The 20,372-nt window shown below is 26.3% G+C and overlaps 1 protein-coding gene across 3 annotated transcripts in view; it reads left to right on the plus strand.

The window, feature by feature from the left end:
* Positions 1 to 18,745, plus strand: part of LOC118068103 (adenylate cyclase type 6) — a 38,598-nt gene extending 19,853 nt beyond the window's left edge. For all 3 annotated transcript variants that reach the window (XM_035085301.1, XM_035085309.1, XM_035085293.1), the window contains 14 exons: positions 7,457 to 7,606; positions 8,646 to 8,767; positions 9,421 to 9,513; positions 11,779 to 11,925; positions 13,783 to 13,941; positions 14,009 to 14,257; positions 14,508 to 14,667; positions 14,735 to 14,832; positions 15,049 to 15,133; positions 15,546 to 15,662; positions 16,407 to 16,535; positions 16,713 to 17,090; positions 17,154 to 17,373; positions 17,878 to 18,745. In XM_035085301.1, coding sequence (XP_034941192.1) covers positions 7,457 to 7,606; positions 8,646 to 8,767; positions 9,421 to 9,513; positions 11,779 to 11,925; positions 13,783 to 13,941; positions 14,009 to 14,257; positions 14,508 to 14,667; positions 14,735 to 14,832; positions 15,049 to 15,133; positions 15,546 to 15,662; positions 16,407 to 16,535; positions 16,713 to 17,090; positions 17,154 to 17,373; positions 17,878 to 18,362 — 2,592 coding nt within the window. In that variant the 3' untranslated portion in view covers positions 18,363 to 18,745. The remainder of the gene's footprint in view (positions 1 to 7,456; positions 7,607 to 8,645; positions 8,768 to 9,420; positions 9,514 to 11,778; positions 11,926 to 13,782; positions 13,942 to 14,008; positions 14,258 to 14,507; positions 14,668 to 14,734; positions 14,833 to 15,048; positions 15,134 to 15,545; positions 15,663 to 16,406; positions 16,536 to 16,712; positions 17,091 to 17,153; positions 17,374 to 17,877) is intronic.
* The last annotated feature ends 1,627 nt before the right edge of the window (positions 18,746 to 20,372 follow it).

Genomic DNA, 20,372 nt, shown 5'->3' on the forward strand with positions numbered 1-20,372 from the left:
CGTTAGGTGGTATATAAAATGTGTCATCCATAATATACAAATGGTACTAGGATTTTCTAAAATGTTTTAAGAGACAAAATGAAGGAAAGAAAAAAAAGAAACATAAAACTACGTAAGACTACTATCTATGTTATCCTAGAACATATACATGTAGTATCTTTGGTCTTATCTTACAGCATGTCTAGCTCGACATTGACGATCTTCTTCAGCCCCTCACTGCGGATTTTCTTGTCACTGAGCTCTTGAATTTCCTTAACAGGCGATCTGATGAAAATATACAAGCAACCAAATGATTTTACTTATTCTTGTAGCGAGTTTATAAAAATCTCGTATTTTAAATTTTTTTTCCAGTCTATTTGGAAGAATGTTTAACAATTTTTTTTTTTTTATTTGAACAATTAATTTTTTACTCTAGTAAAATTATGAGTTTCATAGCTTATATCAATTTACATATTGAGGACGTGACGAAGGGAAATTTATTACAATGAGCGTCTTTAAATATCTATTCAAACATCCATTAAACTATTTTTCTTATAATTTTTGAATAAATTTTTCAAATGGTTTATTAAAATGAAATCATCAATAATTTACTTTTACATCAAATTTTATTCTAGTTGAATTATTTAGAAAGCAATTAAGCATACAAATAGATTTAAATATTAGATTTTTTTTTTTTTTTGCAAAGAAAATCAAGACATTGATTGATGAATGGTATAATTAATGACATTTTTCCTTCAGAGGAATTTTTAATAACATTTTTAATAAAAAAAAGTTAAACGATGAATTCCTTAAGTACATGATTTTAAATTTGTTGATTATAAAAAAATTATATTGTTATGAAGTTAACAATTTTTATTAGAGATTCAATCAAAGTTAGAGATTGGATATATTCAAAACAATACTAGAAATACAAATTTCAAGTGAACTAGTTTTCTAATATTTCCATTTCATATTTTCTCTTGTCCAAAGCATAACAACACCGAAAAAAAAAAAGTAAAAATATAAAATAAAAGAGGCAAGCTGAGTAAGATATATATTTTTTCAATGCATCACTTCAGCAACATGAGAAGCTAGAAAGGCGTTAACAATAGAAGAATATAAAAATAAAAAACGTGCAAAAAAAACCACATGAATAAAAAAAAAGCTAGTTATTATCTAATTATTTATTAGAATTAATCAAAAAGTCTTTCTCAAGCTGAAAAGAATGATGATTCTTTTAAAAGCTTGCTAAAGCTTAAAGTCTAGAATTGTTTCAGTGAATAATGTGTTTGGCTGTTGATCGATTTTCTTTGATTACTGTTGAGAGATGCATGCAAATTTCTGTACCATTTGTGGCATATTGAGACGTATTGTTTCCTTTGTCAATACATATTATAACCTGTGACTAGATGAACAAACAAGTCCACTTCATATCAACTTTATAGTCAATGTGAAACTGGAAATTATTCAATAGGAAATTACACAGGTTTAAATGAATACTGGTCAGTGTAGTTTACATCAGCTACATGAATATTACAATACCTATATTTTTAGAAAATATTTCCAATTTATATCGTTCATTATAAATTATATCTTTCCTATAAAATATGGATTATTATAAAAGTTTTAAAATAGCAGTAATTGAACGATGAAAATATGAAGTATTTAGGTACTTAAAAGTCAAGAAAATTGCTTGAGGCAAACAAGAAACCTATGAAGAAATTCCAATGTAATAAATCTTAGATATAACAAGTTTACGCATAATATACTGAAGAATTCGACAATAAAAATAGCTATTTCCACAAAAAAGTTATTGATGACTTGGTACAATAGATTTTTAGTTAGAAATTGTTTACTCTCTCTCGAGGAAAGAGAATAAATCTTCAACCATTAAGATGTAACTTCCAACGATTTAACGTAGGCGAGGGTTTGTCGAATTTTCCCTCTTTCAGTTCTCTGTGGGTCTCGAACTAGTTAATTTTTTTTTCTGCTTTTTTATTACTTTCCTTTTGTTTTCTGAATAAAGTTGATCTTTTATGCAAGAAAATGTTCTTTGTTAAAAAAGATTTGAAATTTTTCAACTTAAATTATTACTTCAATTTAAATGAATAATTTTTTTTTTATTTATTTTAAAACATTATCATGTGATATTCAATCTTTTGATTCTTCTTAATCTTTCAAACCTCTTACTGAAATCTGGTTGATAAATATTCAAGTTTTTGCACTTTTCAATATTATCAGGAAAGAATTCACATGATATAATCATTCGAATATGTGATCTTCAATACAATAATTCACACTTCTTGTTGCTTCTTTCTTTCTTGACATTCTAACACATTTTTCTTTCAATGTCTATTCCTTAGATTCTAATCCTTGAATATATATGACTTCTCTTCCGGGATGAAGCTGAAGGAAAAAAAACTTGTGAGAATTGAACCGTCGATGAGATCACCAATGTAGATCGAAAGTTCTTGAGTGGTTTTAGCTTTTCACCTTTTTACTCTTACATTTTCTTCATCTCCTCCAGGCTGACCTATGCCTTAGAAAGACTACTTTCTATCAATAATATTGAATGAAGATCTATTCAACTTTAATCTGAGAAAATTAAATGCTTAATCAATATTTAGAAGAATACAATTTATTGTTCTTTAGAAAAACCTTGTAAATAATCCTATTGAATATTAAATATTAAAATATATATCACAACAAAAGAAAAAGTACAATTATTATTAATGTATTTATAATTAAAATAAAATAATCTAATGATAATTATTTCTAAAGTCAATTAATTTTTATCATAAATAGACTAGTCAAATGTAGAACAGAAAAAGACATCGGGAAAAGATAAGTTTGCAAAGATTTAAAGCAATCAGAAGTTTGAAATGTAGTTAAGGGGAATGAAATAGTAAAAGACACTAGAACTCTGAGTTCTTAGATAGTTCCAGAAGGTAAGCTCTCAACTGTTCTTATTGAAAGCTCATTCAAGTAATATATAACAGTTCTCTACCATTTCTAGCTTACTATTTGTTGTTCTCTTTATGTTGGTTTGACAATCAGACAAAATAATCCTATCTGGATGAAGCAACATCTAGAGTATACCACGACAAAAGCTTCATAACAAGCCAAGTCTGAAGAATCTTGTACATATAATGTAACCAAAAAATTTATTCTGCTGTCAGAATAGTGAACTTTCTGTAAATGTCTTCCATCAAGTTTAACTTTTGCTGTTATTTTAATAATTACATTATTTTTCAAGGCTACACTTTCTAACAAACAACAATTAAATTTATTTCTTAAAATTTAGAGTATTATTTAATTTTTGCATTCATAGTTAAAGTTTAATTAAACATATGCTTTGCTTAGACAATCAACTTTTAATGGTTTAATCCTTGTGATTACACAAACGCATCAATTGTGTATGTACTCAAAGACTAACTAGGTTTTCTAGTTCTCACCAATCTTTTGTAATGTTTAACAAAAAAGATTGTTAACGATAGCTATTAATGATTCCTATTTAGGTTGATTATTCATTTTAATGTTAATTGGATACTTAAAAAGTTTTATAAGCTTTTTTGTTTTTTTTTAAAATAGAGCATCATCTTCAAATCTAATTCCTTTTTACACGTACTTAAAAAGAAGTTTAATGATTTTTTAATTCTTCTAGAAAATGAAAAATTTTATTCTACACATGAATAGTGGAATTATTTTCTCATCATGAATAATAATAAGTCAACAAAATGAGAATATTACTTTTTTTTTGTTGGATAAAATGGGAATAAGAATTTTTTTGAGTGGTAGTAAGCAATAATTTGTGACTTATGGTAGACATTATGAGGTCACTTCTTTAATTGTGACATATCAGAGTTCTTAGATCTTTATTATGAAAAATGACCATTTGTTTTTTCAAACTTTTGTAATTATATAACAGCAAATATATTCAGCTGACATTACATTATTAAGCAATGACAATGATTAATTTTAAAAGTCTTTTGTTAGAAATTTATACATAATAGTTACCAGTAAAATGTTTAATCTACAAAGCAAAATCAAATTCCATGAAAAAGAGTACTTTTGCTACAGTCAGCTTGACTGTAAAACTCCAATTGTTGAAAATAGTTTTGCATTTGGTAATATAAAACGCTTTGAAAGCACTTTTAGCCATTTATTGGAGTAAAAGGAACAACACACCTTTGGACACATTTTTCAAATGAAAAAAAAAATTATATTTCTGATTCATTCAATAATCCATGAACACTTTGATAGTTATTAACTCAAAAAGATATTGAGATGATAATGTACACAGTAATTGATCTATTGAAAATCACTAACTTTAATAAAAATTTTATTTGATTAAATTCTCAGTCATTTTAAATATTCATCAGAAAATAGTAGCATGAACTTGAATTAGATACTAAATTTTTGATGTAGAAAAAAATAATAAAAATTTAAGGGTAAATAATTCTACTTTTTTTTTCTAGAAAAAGGTACAAATGTATCAATTTATATGCAATAGAAAAAGTTTGATCAAAAGTCGATCAGATAAAACCACAAGTTGAACTAAAAATTGAGTCTGAATTTTCATTTTATCACGATTTTTTTTTAAAAACAATAGCAGATAAAATTGTTAATCGTTTTTTGGTAAAAACAATGAAATAATAAAACAACAAAGCTCATAACATGAAAAGCTGATTTTGGGTTTGATATTAACTGCTTGTGGCTCATTCTATCTTCTTTAAAAAAAATCCCAATGTTTGCTTTTTTGATGATCTGATTGGCTCTGATGAATTCAATGGAAATTTAGTCAAACAAAAGCTGAAAATGTAGTGAAACTTATCAAAGTTTTTTCCCTTTTGTTAATTCAATGATATTTCAATAGGAAAAAAGAATATTTAAATAAAATTTTATTTATCAACTACAAAAGGTTCATAAGATAAAATAAAAATTAATGGAGATACAATCATTGTATATTAGAATTTTAATAACAATAATAATCTAAACAAATATTTAATGGAAATCTTCAGAATGATCTCTGTCGAATAAATGAGAAAATAAAATTTGAAACATAATGACAAATGCAGCAACTGTTATCAGATAAACTTCCCTCATCATCCACTTCATATTCAGAGATCAACGATTTGCGAACTCCAATTCAAAAGCTTTGCAACCGGAAGCGGAAGTTAAAAGGTGCAGGAGGTAAAGAGGGGTCAAGAAAAGAGGGAGATAGCAACCACACAAATCGATATCTCATGCACGCTTGGTTACTTGGACAGAGAAAGTCGATATTGCTCAACATGCTTGGTGTTCGTATACTCTCCTTTTGTATACTCTCCTAATACATCCTTTCCAAGGCATCTGACTATCGTGTTTGGACTCTGACTTTCGTGTTAAGGGTTGAAATTCGAACAGCTGTTGATTGCAGATACACCCAAATCGATAAATACTTTGAGCTTGCACGATCTAGCCCAGAATGGAAAACCGGAAGAAAATCTCTCAAGTTCCTATAATCTAACTTGACGTGAGTAACTCCATGGTCTTTCGTTTACCTTCAGAATAAAAATTACCGGACATATTCATTTAAGTGATGCCATGAAATATTCATGTATTAAAGGAGTAATTAAAGTTTCTCTATTACTTTGTGTACATGTATTCAGCTTTGGACAGCAATCACGACAATATTCTAAATATTTTCCACTCTGAAATAACATTCACTCAATCACTGTTGTAATCATAATAAAAATTTGAGTTCTTACATAAATGAATAAATATTTCATAACATTATCTGAATGAAGTAATCAGTAAATATTAAGAAAAATTTAATTCAACATTTTTTACTCCAATATTTACATTCAGATGTTGAAGGATAGTTACTTGTGTACAAATTGAATACCAGTTGATAGATTAAGACATTCAATTGTAATCTGGTATTTATTTATGTATACAAATAGTTATAATCTTGTTATTACAATTTCCATCTCTCTACATCCTAACAAGAAATAATCAAACGAGAAGACGAGTTCCTGAATAATTTCCACTACTGTCACTAATTGTAAATTCCAATAATACTGAACTGTTTGATGCTAGTGAGTATTAATCATTGGACACTGTTCGAAAATACTAATGAGACTGTCATAGTTATATTCACTAGATCATTCAATTCTCTACTTTATAATGATTCATAATATAAATAATATTACGTTGTAATTAAATACCTACATTGGTTGTTGATTAAATTCATTAGACAATTGCTACCATCATTCTAATTTCATTTTATCTACTATCTTCATGATAAAAATATTATCTTTTTTGTTCTATTATCAATTATCTGATATTTGTTTATCAGAAAGAGAGGGAAAAAAATTTTATACCAATTTTTTTTTTTTTAATTAAGATCAAAGACTCTAATATGATGTTCCAGCATCAATATGTAGAGGAAGGGTCAACCAAGACAGATTTAATTAAAAGGTAGACGCCAAACAGTCAACTGGCGTGAATACTCGTAGAACCTTGTTCTGTGTATCCTTGTGTTCCAACCAGTATTGCAAAATTGATCCATTCTCTTGTCGCTTCTCTTCATTCAAGCTGCAAGCAAATCTAATAATGGATTTCTGTGGGTAGCAAAGAAATTTACAATCAATTATTTTTTTATTTAATCTTTTTATCATGAAAAACTTAAAGATGGATTATTTTAAAATTAATAAAATACTCTGTCCTAAAGATATAAATAAAAATATTTCTATTATTTTATTTTTATTATGGTCAAAATATATGAAATATGAACTGAAATGCACTTAATAATTTAATGGATTTATTTGGATCCTTTATTATAGATTTGTTCGAATAACGGAAATGGCATTGACTGTATTCACAATATTATAAAATTTTATTTGAAATATTTTTTTACAGTTATGAGAATAGAGAAATATAAAGTCCAATTGCATATCGAAATAACTGTATGATAAAAAATAGAGAATAACTGAGGTTTTTTTTTCATCACAGAAACATTAGTTTTGTAAAAGAGAAACTAAAACAAAGAGGAAAAAAAAAACGTCTTGTCACGAAAAAGCACGAATTTCGTGACTAGAATACAACATCGTCTCTGTTTAAGACAGAAGAAAAAGAAAGCTAAAAGAGTTAAAAGAATAAACAGATCCAAGAAAGCTGAGGCTCGTTCAAAGCTACCTATACTAAAGTATATACTTTATTTTACTCTTCAAAGTATCTTGAAACTTTTACTTTTACCTTCCGAATTTTCTTTAGATAAAATAATCTCTTATATTAAAGTTATTTTATTAAAAACTCTATTTTTATTTATTTTGTACTTCAACTTGACTACAATATTTAACCTAATGAATATTTAATTTTTTTAAATAAAAATTTCATTATAATTAAGAATTGTATATGATAAGTTAAATAGAAAGTACGAATGAGATAAAGAAGTTTCGAGGAAAAAGAAGTATATTATTAACTTTGTTTATAGCTGCTGAGTTCAATCGTCGTGGTAGGTGGAACAAATGTGGCAGGAGCACTGACACATCACCCACGAGAATTGGCACAGAGGCAAGCCTTTTTAGAAACTCGACAATGTGTAGAAGCACGGTTAACTACTCAAAGAGAGAATCAGCAACAGGTATGTAACAAATGTACTACAAATAAGAAGTCTATTATGATTTTTATGTTATAACATGTTCACCATTCAAGTATTCTTATTTATATCAATTCTTTTATTGCAAGTGCTTTCTCATGTTCATTAGTTCTCATAAATTAATTTCATTAATAGATTCAAATTCAATATCGTTGTTCTAGCTTAAACGTTCCATCTCATGTCTATCCACTTTCAATACTTGTGAGGTTCTGTCTAATGATTCACTACTTGTAACTTGTGTTCCACCTGATGATTCACTGCTTTCATCTTGAAGAGTTTTCTGATCTACCATTTACTTCACATTCTCCTAAGTATTTCGTCAATTAGTTTTATTCCTCTTTGAGTGATTTTTTTTTTTAGTTTCAATCAACTTTGAAAGAAAAAGCTGATCAAAAAAATTCCTACACCACAGTTCTCATCTCAAATCCTTTTCTTGTAGGTTGAAAAACCTCAACAAGTATTATGATGAATAAAGAAACAAATCTTTAACTCTTATGATGATCGATGGTTATTAATTAGGATTCTACATTTTGTATTAAGCAAATCTTGGTTTCCATGTAATCTTGATATCATTTTCAATCTTGATTCTCTTCCACTAGAATGCTGTTCGAGCTTTCAGTATCTACAACAGCTGGTTCGCTTGACTGCGGTAACTGATCCCCCTAGTATTTGTAAAGAATGCTTGGAAGACTATAGAAGTGATGAGAGTAGAGAGAATTATAGATGAGAATGGTGAATGCAGTGTTTCAGTTTGGAATCATGTTGGGAGGAAAAAAAGAATAGCACCTTGATGTTATTCATAATTCATAAAAAAGAATTTTCAATCAGTAGCATTATTTAAAAATATTGTTATCATGATGACTAACAATTATATTCTTGATATTTTTGCTTGGAAATATATTTTTATAAATAAATGAAAAGTATAACAATTCTTGTTAGATATATATTAGATGAAGAATTTATATAATTATATTATAATTTTGTCTCTCATATCAATATTGGATAATGAATTATTAAATTTCAGGAGAGACTTCTTCTCAGTGTTCTACCTCGACATGTGGCCATGGAGATGAAAGCTGACATTGCCGGAAAACCGAAGGATACTATGTTTCACAAAATTTATATTCAACGACACGAAAATGTCAGGTAAATTTGATTAGATTCTTATTTTATTTGACATATTAATAAGGCTGAAAAATCAATGATGAAACTGTATTCTAAATATAAATATTAGCTAAAAAATTTCAATATAAAATTCGTTATTAATATTTTATAACCAAACATCAGTGAGTTTAATAACTTAATAAAAAACTTTATAAAATCATCATTATTTAGATATTATATTTGATTTCTAGATGTTTTTTTTTCAAAAGTTAATTTCCTCAAGTAATTACAAAACAAACAACTAGACAAAACCTTGTATACTAGAATACGTCAAAAGCAAGCTTTGAATATGCTTGGCATAGGATCAAATATTCATTGAAAAATCAATTGCCTTTCTGCTCTTGAGATTTCACTGATATTAATTTCGAGATTAAATAGGAGAATGGAATAGTAATAAGAAGGAAATTATATTGTAGAAAGTCAAACAAAGATTTGATTAAAAATAATATTATGTTTTTTACAGTAGCCAAAGGCGAAATTACAAGTGATAAGGTTCATTCTGATTCAGTGTACAATCAGTCAATTACATTGAAATTTTTTCTCTAGTTCTTTAGTAATTTTATTAAAAATTCTAATGCAAGAATAACAAGGGAAAAATAAAAAAAAATTAATCTAATAAACTTTTTTCATTCCAGTATTCTTTTTGCTGATATTTGTGGATTCACTTCACTGTCAGATCAATGCACTGCTGAAGAATTGGTTCGTTTATTGAATGAACTTTTTGCCAGGTATGAATTGATTTGGAAATTCATGAATTCCTACTGAATCTTAGGATTTTTTTAGTAAAAAAAAAAATCATTACTGTAATTGGGAAATCTTTTTAAATTGCCAAGATTTTTTTCTGTAATTAAGATAATTGAAGTATTTTTTAGAAAGAATACCTTTTCATTCCACTTTTTATAAGAGTTTTAATTGCCTGAAGTAAACCTATTTCTTTTTAATATTCGACTAATAAAAGGAAGTGTATGTCAATTATTCATCAATTAAACAGGATTTTTTGGTAATAAATGAGATTAAATTGTTCATGAAAATATAATGGATACGTGATTGCTATAACTTAAGTATAAAAGATGAAAAATTTATTGGAATTGAAGAAAACTGAGATTAAAGAATAATATTGTAATAAAATTCTAAAGTTATGATATGGGAAATTTTAGTAACTTAAAAAGTAAAACTTGATCAAAAATTAAACACATGGTTTAAAGTTATGTTTGGAAAGCTCAAAAATTTGTTTGACATTGATGACATGACATGTTGATGAATTAATGTGAAACGTAACATTCACAATTGTATAACCACAATTCAACATAAATTTCTGATATATTAAATTACAAATCAATATTGACAATACAAGCTATCAATCAAATATGCAATAAAGTCAGCATTGGAATATCCTGACCTACTCGTTTCCTAATTCATATGAATGCAAGCACATATTTTCAATCATTTATAAACTTGATTCTAGTATTTGTATTTGATACATCATTTGATGAAATGTTCATGATACATTTGTGGCATTTGTCAAGTACAAATTATATTTATTATACAGAGATCTATCATGTTTTCGAGTGAATTACAGTTGTGCGTAGAGTTGTAGAAATATCTGGAAATGGATCGTCATTATGAGATCGACCATTCTATCAGGATTTATTGCCATATAAATGCATTTCATTATTCAAAATAAAATAGGTATCACACGTTTATTGTAAATACTCGTGTATAATTGATTAAATCTTGATGAAAAGTGTATTTTAGTGGATTCATTATTAACTTTATTAATTATTAAAATAGTAAAAATGTCAAAAATATTGAGTTTCGAAAATAAAATGTTAAGGATTGACGTAGGTTTATCATGATAGAGGAAAAACATGGGAGTTGTGAAATAGGATTACTTAGAGAGTAACTGTAGTCAGGTGGATTGAAAAAAAAAAAAAATAATAGAATAAAAGCCATGGTGCTTATACTATTATCGATAAAATTTAATTGGTATTTTGCAGGTTTGAGCTCTCGTTATAACCGGATCTAAAATTGGTAGAATAAGGCGCAAAAATTGGCGATCGATTAAAATAAAATTATCTTAGTGAAGGAAAATAAAAAATGAGTAAACTACAGAGGTGTAGAAAAGAAAACTGAGAGGAAAATAATAGAATAAAAAAAGTTGTTGGAATTTTTTTTTTTATACACAGGATTGATTTGAGTTAATTATCTGGCAGTTGGTATAATGATTAATTGATATATAATTTTGAAAAACCTCTTACTGAAAAAAATAATATATTTAATAGTAGTGAGCTAAACGTGTGCATAATTTGGTACATTTTATGTATATTTCATGAGTTTATAGCTGTAGTTTTATTTTGCAGTTAAAGCAGCATCTCATGCATCATTAAGTTAAAAAAAAAATTTTTATTGTTTTAAAATTCCTCTTTATAACTCTGTAAAAAATTTCCTTCAAAGATTCGAATATTATCATAATTTACAACAAATGAAGAATATAAAATTAGAATATTACTTGCTTGAAAAAATTTATAATAAAAAGATACACTATGAAAGATACTCGAAGATTAAATTCATCAAGAATTTCTTATTTAATTATTCATAAAGTTTTACAGCAATCTTTTATTTCCCTTATGAGTTTATTGTTATAAATCATGATCAATAATGAACATAAATTCATCATTTCAAACTTCCACAGGTTAAAAACTTTTACTGAGTGATTATTGGTTTTTTTTAAGCTCTTAGAGTATTAAAATATTGAAGATAATTTCATATAAACTGGAAACTAGTTGATGATTTTTTTTTTCCTCTTTAGAGAATGGATATACCTCTGGATCTAACAATAGTCTCCATTAAATAATTTATTGTATTCAATTTTCATCATATCAGTAAAATAAAAAGTATCTTTAAACTTAAGTGGAATTAGAGTAATCTAATGATTTTTAAATTGAATTATAATAGATAAATGAAGTAAAACAGAGTATTTTCCAATGTTACAGGTTTGATCGCCTTGCTGCAGAGCACTATTGTTTGAGAATTAAGCTCCTTGGTGACTGTTACTACTGTGTATCTGGCTTACCAGAACCAAGGCCTGATCATGCTCACTGTTGTGTTGAAATGGGATTAGATATGATCGATGCAATCACGTAAATAACTCGATAATATTATATTTTGTCTAAAAGAATAATATGTAAATATATTTCAAGAATACTTATTGAAATTTATATCGATGTTCAAATCATATAACTATTGCTTTCCACTTCAAGAACCAATCTAATAAAATTTGTCAGCTAACCAAGCATGATGTGAAAAACTCAAGGAGCGATTGATTTGCATGAGTCCTTGAATTTGCTTGATTCAAATTTTCTACAATACATTTTGATTTTTTCTCTCTCATATTTTTTATTGGATGAAATTATAAAAAATTATGGTACATTATTGTTATTCATTGTTTTACTTTGAACTTTATTATATTCTTTTCTAATAAACTAACTGGTAACTATGCTATCAGAATAACCAAGATAATTAATTACACTACTGTCAGAAAGTTAAACACTAACTTTATTAAGAAAATTAACTGTCTTCCCATAACAAATAGTTAACTTATTATTTTCTATTCAAATTTTCATTAAGAAAATATTTCATTACTCAAAAGATATATATTGTAGTAGGTCAATGCTTGAATTTTATATTATATTTATATCAAAACTTGGTAAAGGTAATGCTTTTTCATTTCGACTTCAATGACTAGGAAAATATTTATTTGCTTAAACTTTGTTGAAGCGGTTGATTTCGATTGAAGATTATTAAATATCGGAATATATAAAAAATTAAAGTGATAAGATCAAAAGTATTATCAGGAAATTTGGAGTTATTGATTTATTTCAGTGTAATTAAGGTATATTTTTCCGCTATCATTATTGCCAGTAAAAAAAGAAACTTGATTGGAAAAAAATAGAAGAGTTAATTTTTCTTTGATGCCAAGAATTTGTAATTACTTTGAGCTGTCAGTTCATTTATTAACAGTTAACAACATGCTTTTTAATTTTTTTAAAAGTAATGTTTTAATTTTTCTTATTACTTCCTATTTTAAAGTTAATACAACATTCATTTTTTAAATCACTAGTCCTTTAAACTTTTTGTTTAAAAGAAATAAACTAAGCATGCATAAGAGCTCCCAACAAGTAGTTTTATAATGTTAATAATGAGAATGAATTTAATATAAAATATAACTTCATTCAAGTTCATATCTCATTAATATATTATATTAACAAATAAAAAAAAATAGAAAACAATTTGTCGGTTTAATCTTTCTTTATTTCTATTTTTCTTCAAGAAAAGCTCTAATTGTAGTGACTGCACCATTTTTTTTAATGAACGCACGATTCTCTTCCATTTCTTCCTTCACTATTCTAATTACAATTCATGTAGAAAAAAAAATATAAAAATAGAGGATGATTGCAGTTAAAGAATTTGGAAGCTAAAAATGAATATTAAAAAAAAAATATAAATAAAAAAAAATGATTTATCAAAATTAATAATGATTTTATTAAAATATAATATTTTATTAAATAATAATAAATTCTTTATATTTAATATTATCTGTTCTGCCGATTTTTATCCCGTTTAAATCAACTAAAGCTGGATTCTAAGTATTATATACACGTAATAATAACGAAATTGAGGCCATATATAATCTCAGTATTCATAAAGTTACTGAATTATCATGTATCGATTTTTATAATCTCTTTTATAGATCCTATCATTACTTAATAATTTTTTAGTCGATCCTTCCATTATTGTTATCAGAATAATTTTTAAATTAGTTTAAAAGCTATAAATTTTATTATAAAGGTACAATTTTGATGACTTAGCAACTGGGAAATAAACACTAAAAATAATTCCTGTTGATTAATCAAAGTATAAAGAAATCGATAATAAAAAAACAAAAAACATCTATCAATTTGTGTATATTAAAGTGATATTTTTGTTCAATTACTTAGGCTCGTAAGAGAAGTTATGGCCGTGAATGTGGATATGAGAGTAGGAATTCACACAGGGCGAGTTCATTGTGGAGTGTTAGGACTTCGAAAATGGCAATTTGATGTCTGGAGTAACGATGTTACCCTTGCAAATTATATGGAGAGTGGTGGAATCCCAGGGTAAGTAATGAATAAACGAAAACACTTGAAATAATATGAATACTTAATAACTGAATAAATATTTCAGGCGTGTTCACATAACGAAAGAAACATTGGATTGCCTTGGAGATGATTATGAGGTTGAAGAAGGGCATGGTGGTGAAAGGAATGCTTACCTAAAAGAGCACAATATTCAAACGTACCTGATTGTCCCTGGAGACACTTTTAAAGATAATGTAACAAATTCGAGTTTTAGAAAAGGATATTCTGCCAATGGAAATGTCTCTAAGGAAATGAGGGTCATGGGTCATGGATCTCAACACGGCAAGCACACTAAGTAATGCGCTTATAAAATAATCAAGTATTTAACAAACTTAGCTCTAACGTGTAATTATTTAAATAATTATTCGCAGCCAATAATTTATTATAATTCTTTTTTTATTTACATCATTTAATCACTTTTTTAATTAATAATGTCCTTTATTGAAATAATTAAATATTTTCAATAGCTTTTATCATAATTTAAAGATTATTTATTTTTCATTTTTAAAAAATAAATCGAAAATAATTTGAAAATTTTTTAATAGGCTGGGCTTTGGTGAGACAATAGAAAATGAAAAGGATCCAGAAGATGAAGTAAATGAATATCTCATGCGAGCTATTGATGCTCGAAGCATTGATAGATTACGGTCAGAGCACTGTACACCCTTTATATTAACATTTCGGAGGCCAGATATTGAAGAGAAGGTAAAGTTAATCATCATAAAATTCATCTCTAAACTCTATTGATTAAAATTATGAAATACATTTTTAGTATTCAAAAGAACGTGATCGAATGTTGTCAGCATATTTTGTTTGCTCTGGATTCGTGTATGTCATCATCATTATTGCGATTGCCATTACTCTGTCTGGGTATGTAATTTTTCATGACTTAAATAATAGTAATACATTCATTCATAATGATTATTGATATAGTCATAGTTTATATTCTAAAATTTTTAATCATAAGTAGTTGCATTACATTTCTTTATACGTTTACAATTTTCACATTACAATCCACATGACATTAATGTACCATGAGATTTCATATTCTGTTATTTTAGATTTTTATTTTTTCCAATTTTTCAGAAGCGTCTATTTTTACATCTGCACTGCAGTCAGTCTATTCATCATTGCTTTTATCAATAGTATTCTTCTAGCTGAGAAAAATGAGGTAAGATATATACCATAAAATAGCAATCTTTCTTTTACCAAAAAAAAAAAAAATAGTGAATGAAAAAAATTATATCTATTTAAATTCACAGTCATTGATCAATATGATATTTCTTATTTGATTTATTCTTAGAAGAAAAATATTATCAAATATCGGCAATCTCATTATTGTTGAAAGCTAAACTTTTTTTGTTCAATATCTTTATATATCCAACAGTTTCAATAGTAAACAGCCTACCCCAATCGTGTTTGAAATGTTCGATTGAAACTTTAAATATATATTCGTCTTATGAAACTTTCATATTTTACTCCAACGCAATAATCTTTACTAAAAGAATAAAAAAAATTTTTAATAATAAAAATGATAAAATATAAAATTCAAAATTGTTGTTTTATGTAAATTAACTGTCTAGAAAGTACCAGAGTGGGTGAGGAATGCTTCAGTTACTATTCTGGAAAATCGAATGGTGGCTCAGGGTATAGCTTCTATTGTTGTCTTCCTAACATTTATAACTATATTGTCTCCTTTGGTAAGAGAAAAAATATTTTTTTATTTAAATAGAAAACTGTAGTTTTCCATACATATTGCATTTATAAAACAATAACTATCAAAAAAGAATTATTTAAACAATATTCAAAATTAAAAAATCTTTAAAAATGAATTTTATAGTTTAATTAAAATTGCAAAAACACTTTTAAAGTGTCTAGAATTTAAATTTATTTGTTTTCACAATTTAATTACATAAGAATTCTTGAGACTTGGTGTATGAATAAAGATAACAATATCTGGCGAGAAGTGATTAACTAAAATATGTTTCAACGCGGTCTCTAAATTATATAGAAGTGCTTTTGAAGGATTAATTAAATCCCAGTTTTCTTCATAATTTTTATATTCAAAAAGCATATTTATGTTTTTATAAAAATCAACATCTTAATTTTTAATATATTTACGTTCCAAAAGTCAGTATGAAATTTTTAATCAAGTTTAATTATCTAAATATTTTTGAAGAAAGCTCCCAAGTAATCTTTTAATCCTAGAAGCTAAATGAAAAGTATTTCATTTCATAAGATAATATATTATATAAGTAATAAATTAAAATACTTTGATGCTATTATATGAGAAAGTTAAAAAGTTTTAACAAATGTAAAATTTAATAATAAAATGCTTTTTGGAAATACATTTTACGTATGGATACTGCAGTTATATTTCAATAAGAAATCTTCTTAGAAAATATTATTAAATATTTTATCGTAATATTTTCTTTTTATGGTAGATAACATTAGATAGCAGCAGCGTATGTAGTAATAATACATTTCCAACAAAATCTCATGACAATTCTACTGTGGTGGTTCAAAGTATTCCTATTGCTCCGGGACCATGTAATTATATTCTATTTTCTGACGTAAGTAAATAAAAAAATACCAAATTTATCTACAATTTTACATTTATATTAATATAAATCTTGATCATATTTTAACACTATATTTTAATCAAATTAATCTACCTTTTAAAACATCTCGTTGATGAAAAAAAAAAATAATAATAATATAAAAACTCGAAACTTTTATTCTGTTTGTAGCTATTTCCAGTTCTCGTAATGCTTGTAATGGTAACGTGTGCTGTGTATCAAATTCTCACATCCGTTTTTAAAGTAGCTGTGTTAAGCATTGTTGTGGCCTGCTATTTAGCTGTGAGCATTTACCAAGCTTCAAACGAAGATGACGTTGATCAAACAGGACGATGGCTAGCTGGAGTATTAGTTATCTTTTTTATGGCTTTTCTTGTTGCTCATTCTCAACACACTGAAGCTACTTATCGTCTTGATTTTCTATGGAAGCTCCAAGCAACTGAAGAAAAAGAAGAAATGGAGCATCTGAAAGCTTACAACCAGAAGCTCCTTGCAAATATACTACCGGAGCACGTAGCAGCACATTTTCTATCTACTGTCAACTCCGATGTATGTAATTATTGCTCTATACGTTCTATGTGATGCAATATTATATTCATGAATGCTTTACAGGAACTTTATCACGAGCAATGTGACTTCGTATGCATCATGTTTGCATCCATTCCCAACTTCTCTGAGTTCTATGTTGAGTTGGAAGCCAATAATGAAGGGGTTGAATGTTTACGACTTTTAAATGAAATAATTGCAGATTTTGATGAAGTACTAGCTGAAGAGAATTTTAAATACATTGAAAAGATTAAAAGCACCGGAGCTACTTATATGGCAGCTTCAGGTTAGTCGAAAAAATCTTTTCAATCTTTTTGAAAAAAAAAAATTTTATGTCTATTTCTTGTCTTCAATAATTTTTTTTAAATAGAAATGAACAAATATACATACATACATCTATATTAATTTATTTATTTCGCAGAATAATTTGATCTAAAATTTTTAAATAAAAACAAACTTGAGTTGAACAATTTTCAAAAGGAAAAAAAAAAAAAAATTAGTTGAAAAAGAAAATCACCAAGTTGTCTTGAAATGGTTCAAATATGCAGAGAAAACGTTAAAGATAATTATATCACTGATAAAAATATACATATTTTAAAACTTATAAAACATCTAAAAAGAACTTTTTCAAACAATAGTTTTTGCTTGTAATTACAAAAATTTTACTCGAATGATTTTCCTGAAATTTATATTAAACTTTTACAACTTTTGATATTGTATAAATATTTTTATAATATGATTTAAACTTTTAGCAATTCTCTAACGGTTTATTTTTTTTTTTTTTTATCAGGTCTAACAAAAAGCACTTGTGATATGAAAGACTTTAAACACGTAACAGCAATGGCAGATTATGCTCTGAGAATTCGCGATCAACTGGCTTACGTCAATGAGCATAGCTTTAATAATTTCAAAATGCGAGTGGGTATCAATATAGGCCCAGTAGTAGCAGGTGTTATTGGCGCACGAAAGCCGCAATATGATATTTGGGGAAATGCAGTAAATGTTGCCTCAAGGATGGACTCAACTGGCGTGTTGGACGGCATTCAAGTGACCCAAGAAGTTCGAGATATTCTCAGTGCCAAGGGTTACCCGTTAACTTGTCGTGGAAGTATTCAGGTCAAGGGTAAAGGTAGCATGGTTACTTATTTCTTAGATGGCCCAAGAGATCCTAATAAAATGGCTACTATTGATGAAAATGATAGTTTTTGTAATTCTAATAGTATTAGTAATTCATTCGATAAACAAATCTCACAAAACAGTAGCTTTCCGTTCTGAAAATTTACTTGTTAAGAATTTATTAAAAAAAAAAAAAACAACATTTTCTCAATGAAAAGTAAATTTGTGAAACAAGGAAATGACATTTCCGTGTGAAAATTATAAATTCTTGGTAGATTTAGAGAGCGATAAATTATTTCAATTTTTTCTGTTATACTTAATCAACGATGTTCGATATAGGAAATTTTAATTAATTTTATTGAATATTGCAATGATAAATGAAGTTGATTAAATAGTGAAAAATATATTCCAGTAGTCGAATAACTATTGTCACTGGATCAATGGAAGGATTATAAAAATAAATAAACTGCATTTTAAAATGATTTACGATAAAAAAGTATTTGAATGATAGATAAACAAAATATTTTTCAATGATAGATATAAATGGGTTGATAAAAAATTTTTTAATCAACTTAAATTTATTCTACAAACTATAACAAATGCTCTTAAATATAAATTGATTATTAAAGTACGCACATTCGTCTATCAGTATTTATTATTTTTTAATTTCAATCTTTAATGCATTTTTCATCTTTTTTACTGCTGCAGTATAAACTATCATTATTTATCCATTGAATTATTATAAAGTTTAATAATATTTTGATTAAAACATTTTCTAATGCCTATTTGTAAGTATGAATATTATTTATTCGAAATATGTATCAAAAAATATTCTCAAGCTTTTAATCTACAGTTGTAGATAACGCAACTATTCACGTAAAATATTTAAACTTTACTATGAGTGGTAAGACTTTTATTTCGAGGTTCAAGTATCAACGGTGAAGTAATATAAGTAATTGATTATCATACGATAATGATAAATTTGAAACACAAATATGCACTACCAGTTTTTAATCACAGAAAATAATAACTAATGATATAATAATAGTCAAAAATTCATCAAAAGTAAACAATATTAAAGAGAGATTTATTTTTAACTACAAAAGCTCTTTTTGAATATATTTTCCAACTCCAGAATTATATAATGTTTTTTTAGAAAAATATAAAATATTTTATAAGTCATAAATACAACGAAGGGCCATAAAATGTTTATTGATTTTTATTTTAAATTACAATATGTTTAAATTAAAAAATGATTAAATTTATATATTTCGAGAATTTATAGTAATATTATTAGCATCATAACAATAATACTGGCCAAATGTAAAAAATAAATTCTTGGCTGTAAAAGGAAAGTATTGACAGCTTAAAATACCTTCAGTAGTTTATTAGAAAATTAAATACGATATAATTTATTGTGACGACTGATTATGTTCATTCTCATGTATCTGGCAGGACCAGAATAAGTATTTATGTTATATTAATATTATTAAAAGTATAAAAAAAAAGTATTGAGTGCTAAAAGTAAATATGTGATAATGATAGACGTTAAAATAAGACATTAATACCGAAAATATATAAATTATTATCAATATATATTAATCATAAAAAGATTGATAAAAATTTTGTGTATCTGTTGAAACTAATTGTTATGTCTAACTTTGGCAAAATCAGTATTTTAATTTTAATTGTATAAATGGGACAAATTAATGAGGGACTAATTGTACATCAGACTTTGAAAATACTTTCATGGTTATTTGATGACTATAAAAAAAACATTGCAACTTAAAGTAATTAAGTTGCTTTTGACTTTATAGAAAAAAGTAATTATAAAATGAGGATGTTATTACTTAATTAAAAAATAAAAAAATATATATATTATTAAAAAAAAAAGACATTTAAAAACCATACCAAAGAATAATTTTTAAATGTAATTATTGATTAAATAAACGATATATAAATAATTTAGATGAAATCAGGTATGATCAAGTGTCGAGCCTAATTGTCCAAATAAAATAGTCAATAATTGTTTGAAACAAGTAAATAATTAAATATATTAGTATCAAAATATATAAATTCTATCTGTATAGTTTTAATTACTGTTTTAAATCTACTAAAACTTTGACGTATTTTCGATGGCCTAATATGTAAACAACTTATAAAATTTGC

This window comes from Chelonus insularis, unplaced genomic scaffold (assembly GCF_013357705.1).
Source record: "Chelonus insularis isolate UGA/USDA-ARS -01 unplaced genomic scaffold, ASM1335770v1 contig_128_pilon, whole genome shotgun sequence".
NCBI lineage: Eukaryota > Metazoa > Arthropoda > Insecta > Hymenoptera > Braconidae > Chelonus > Chelonus insularis.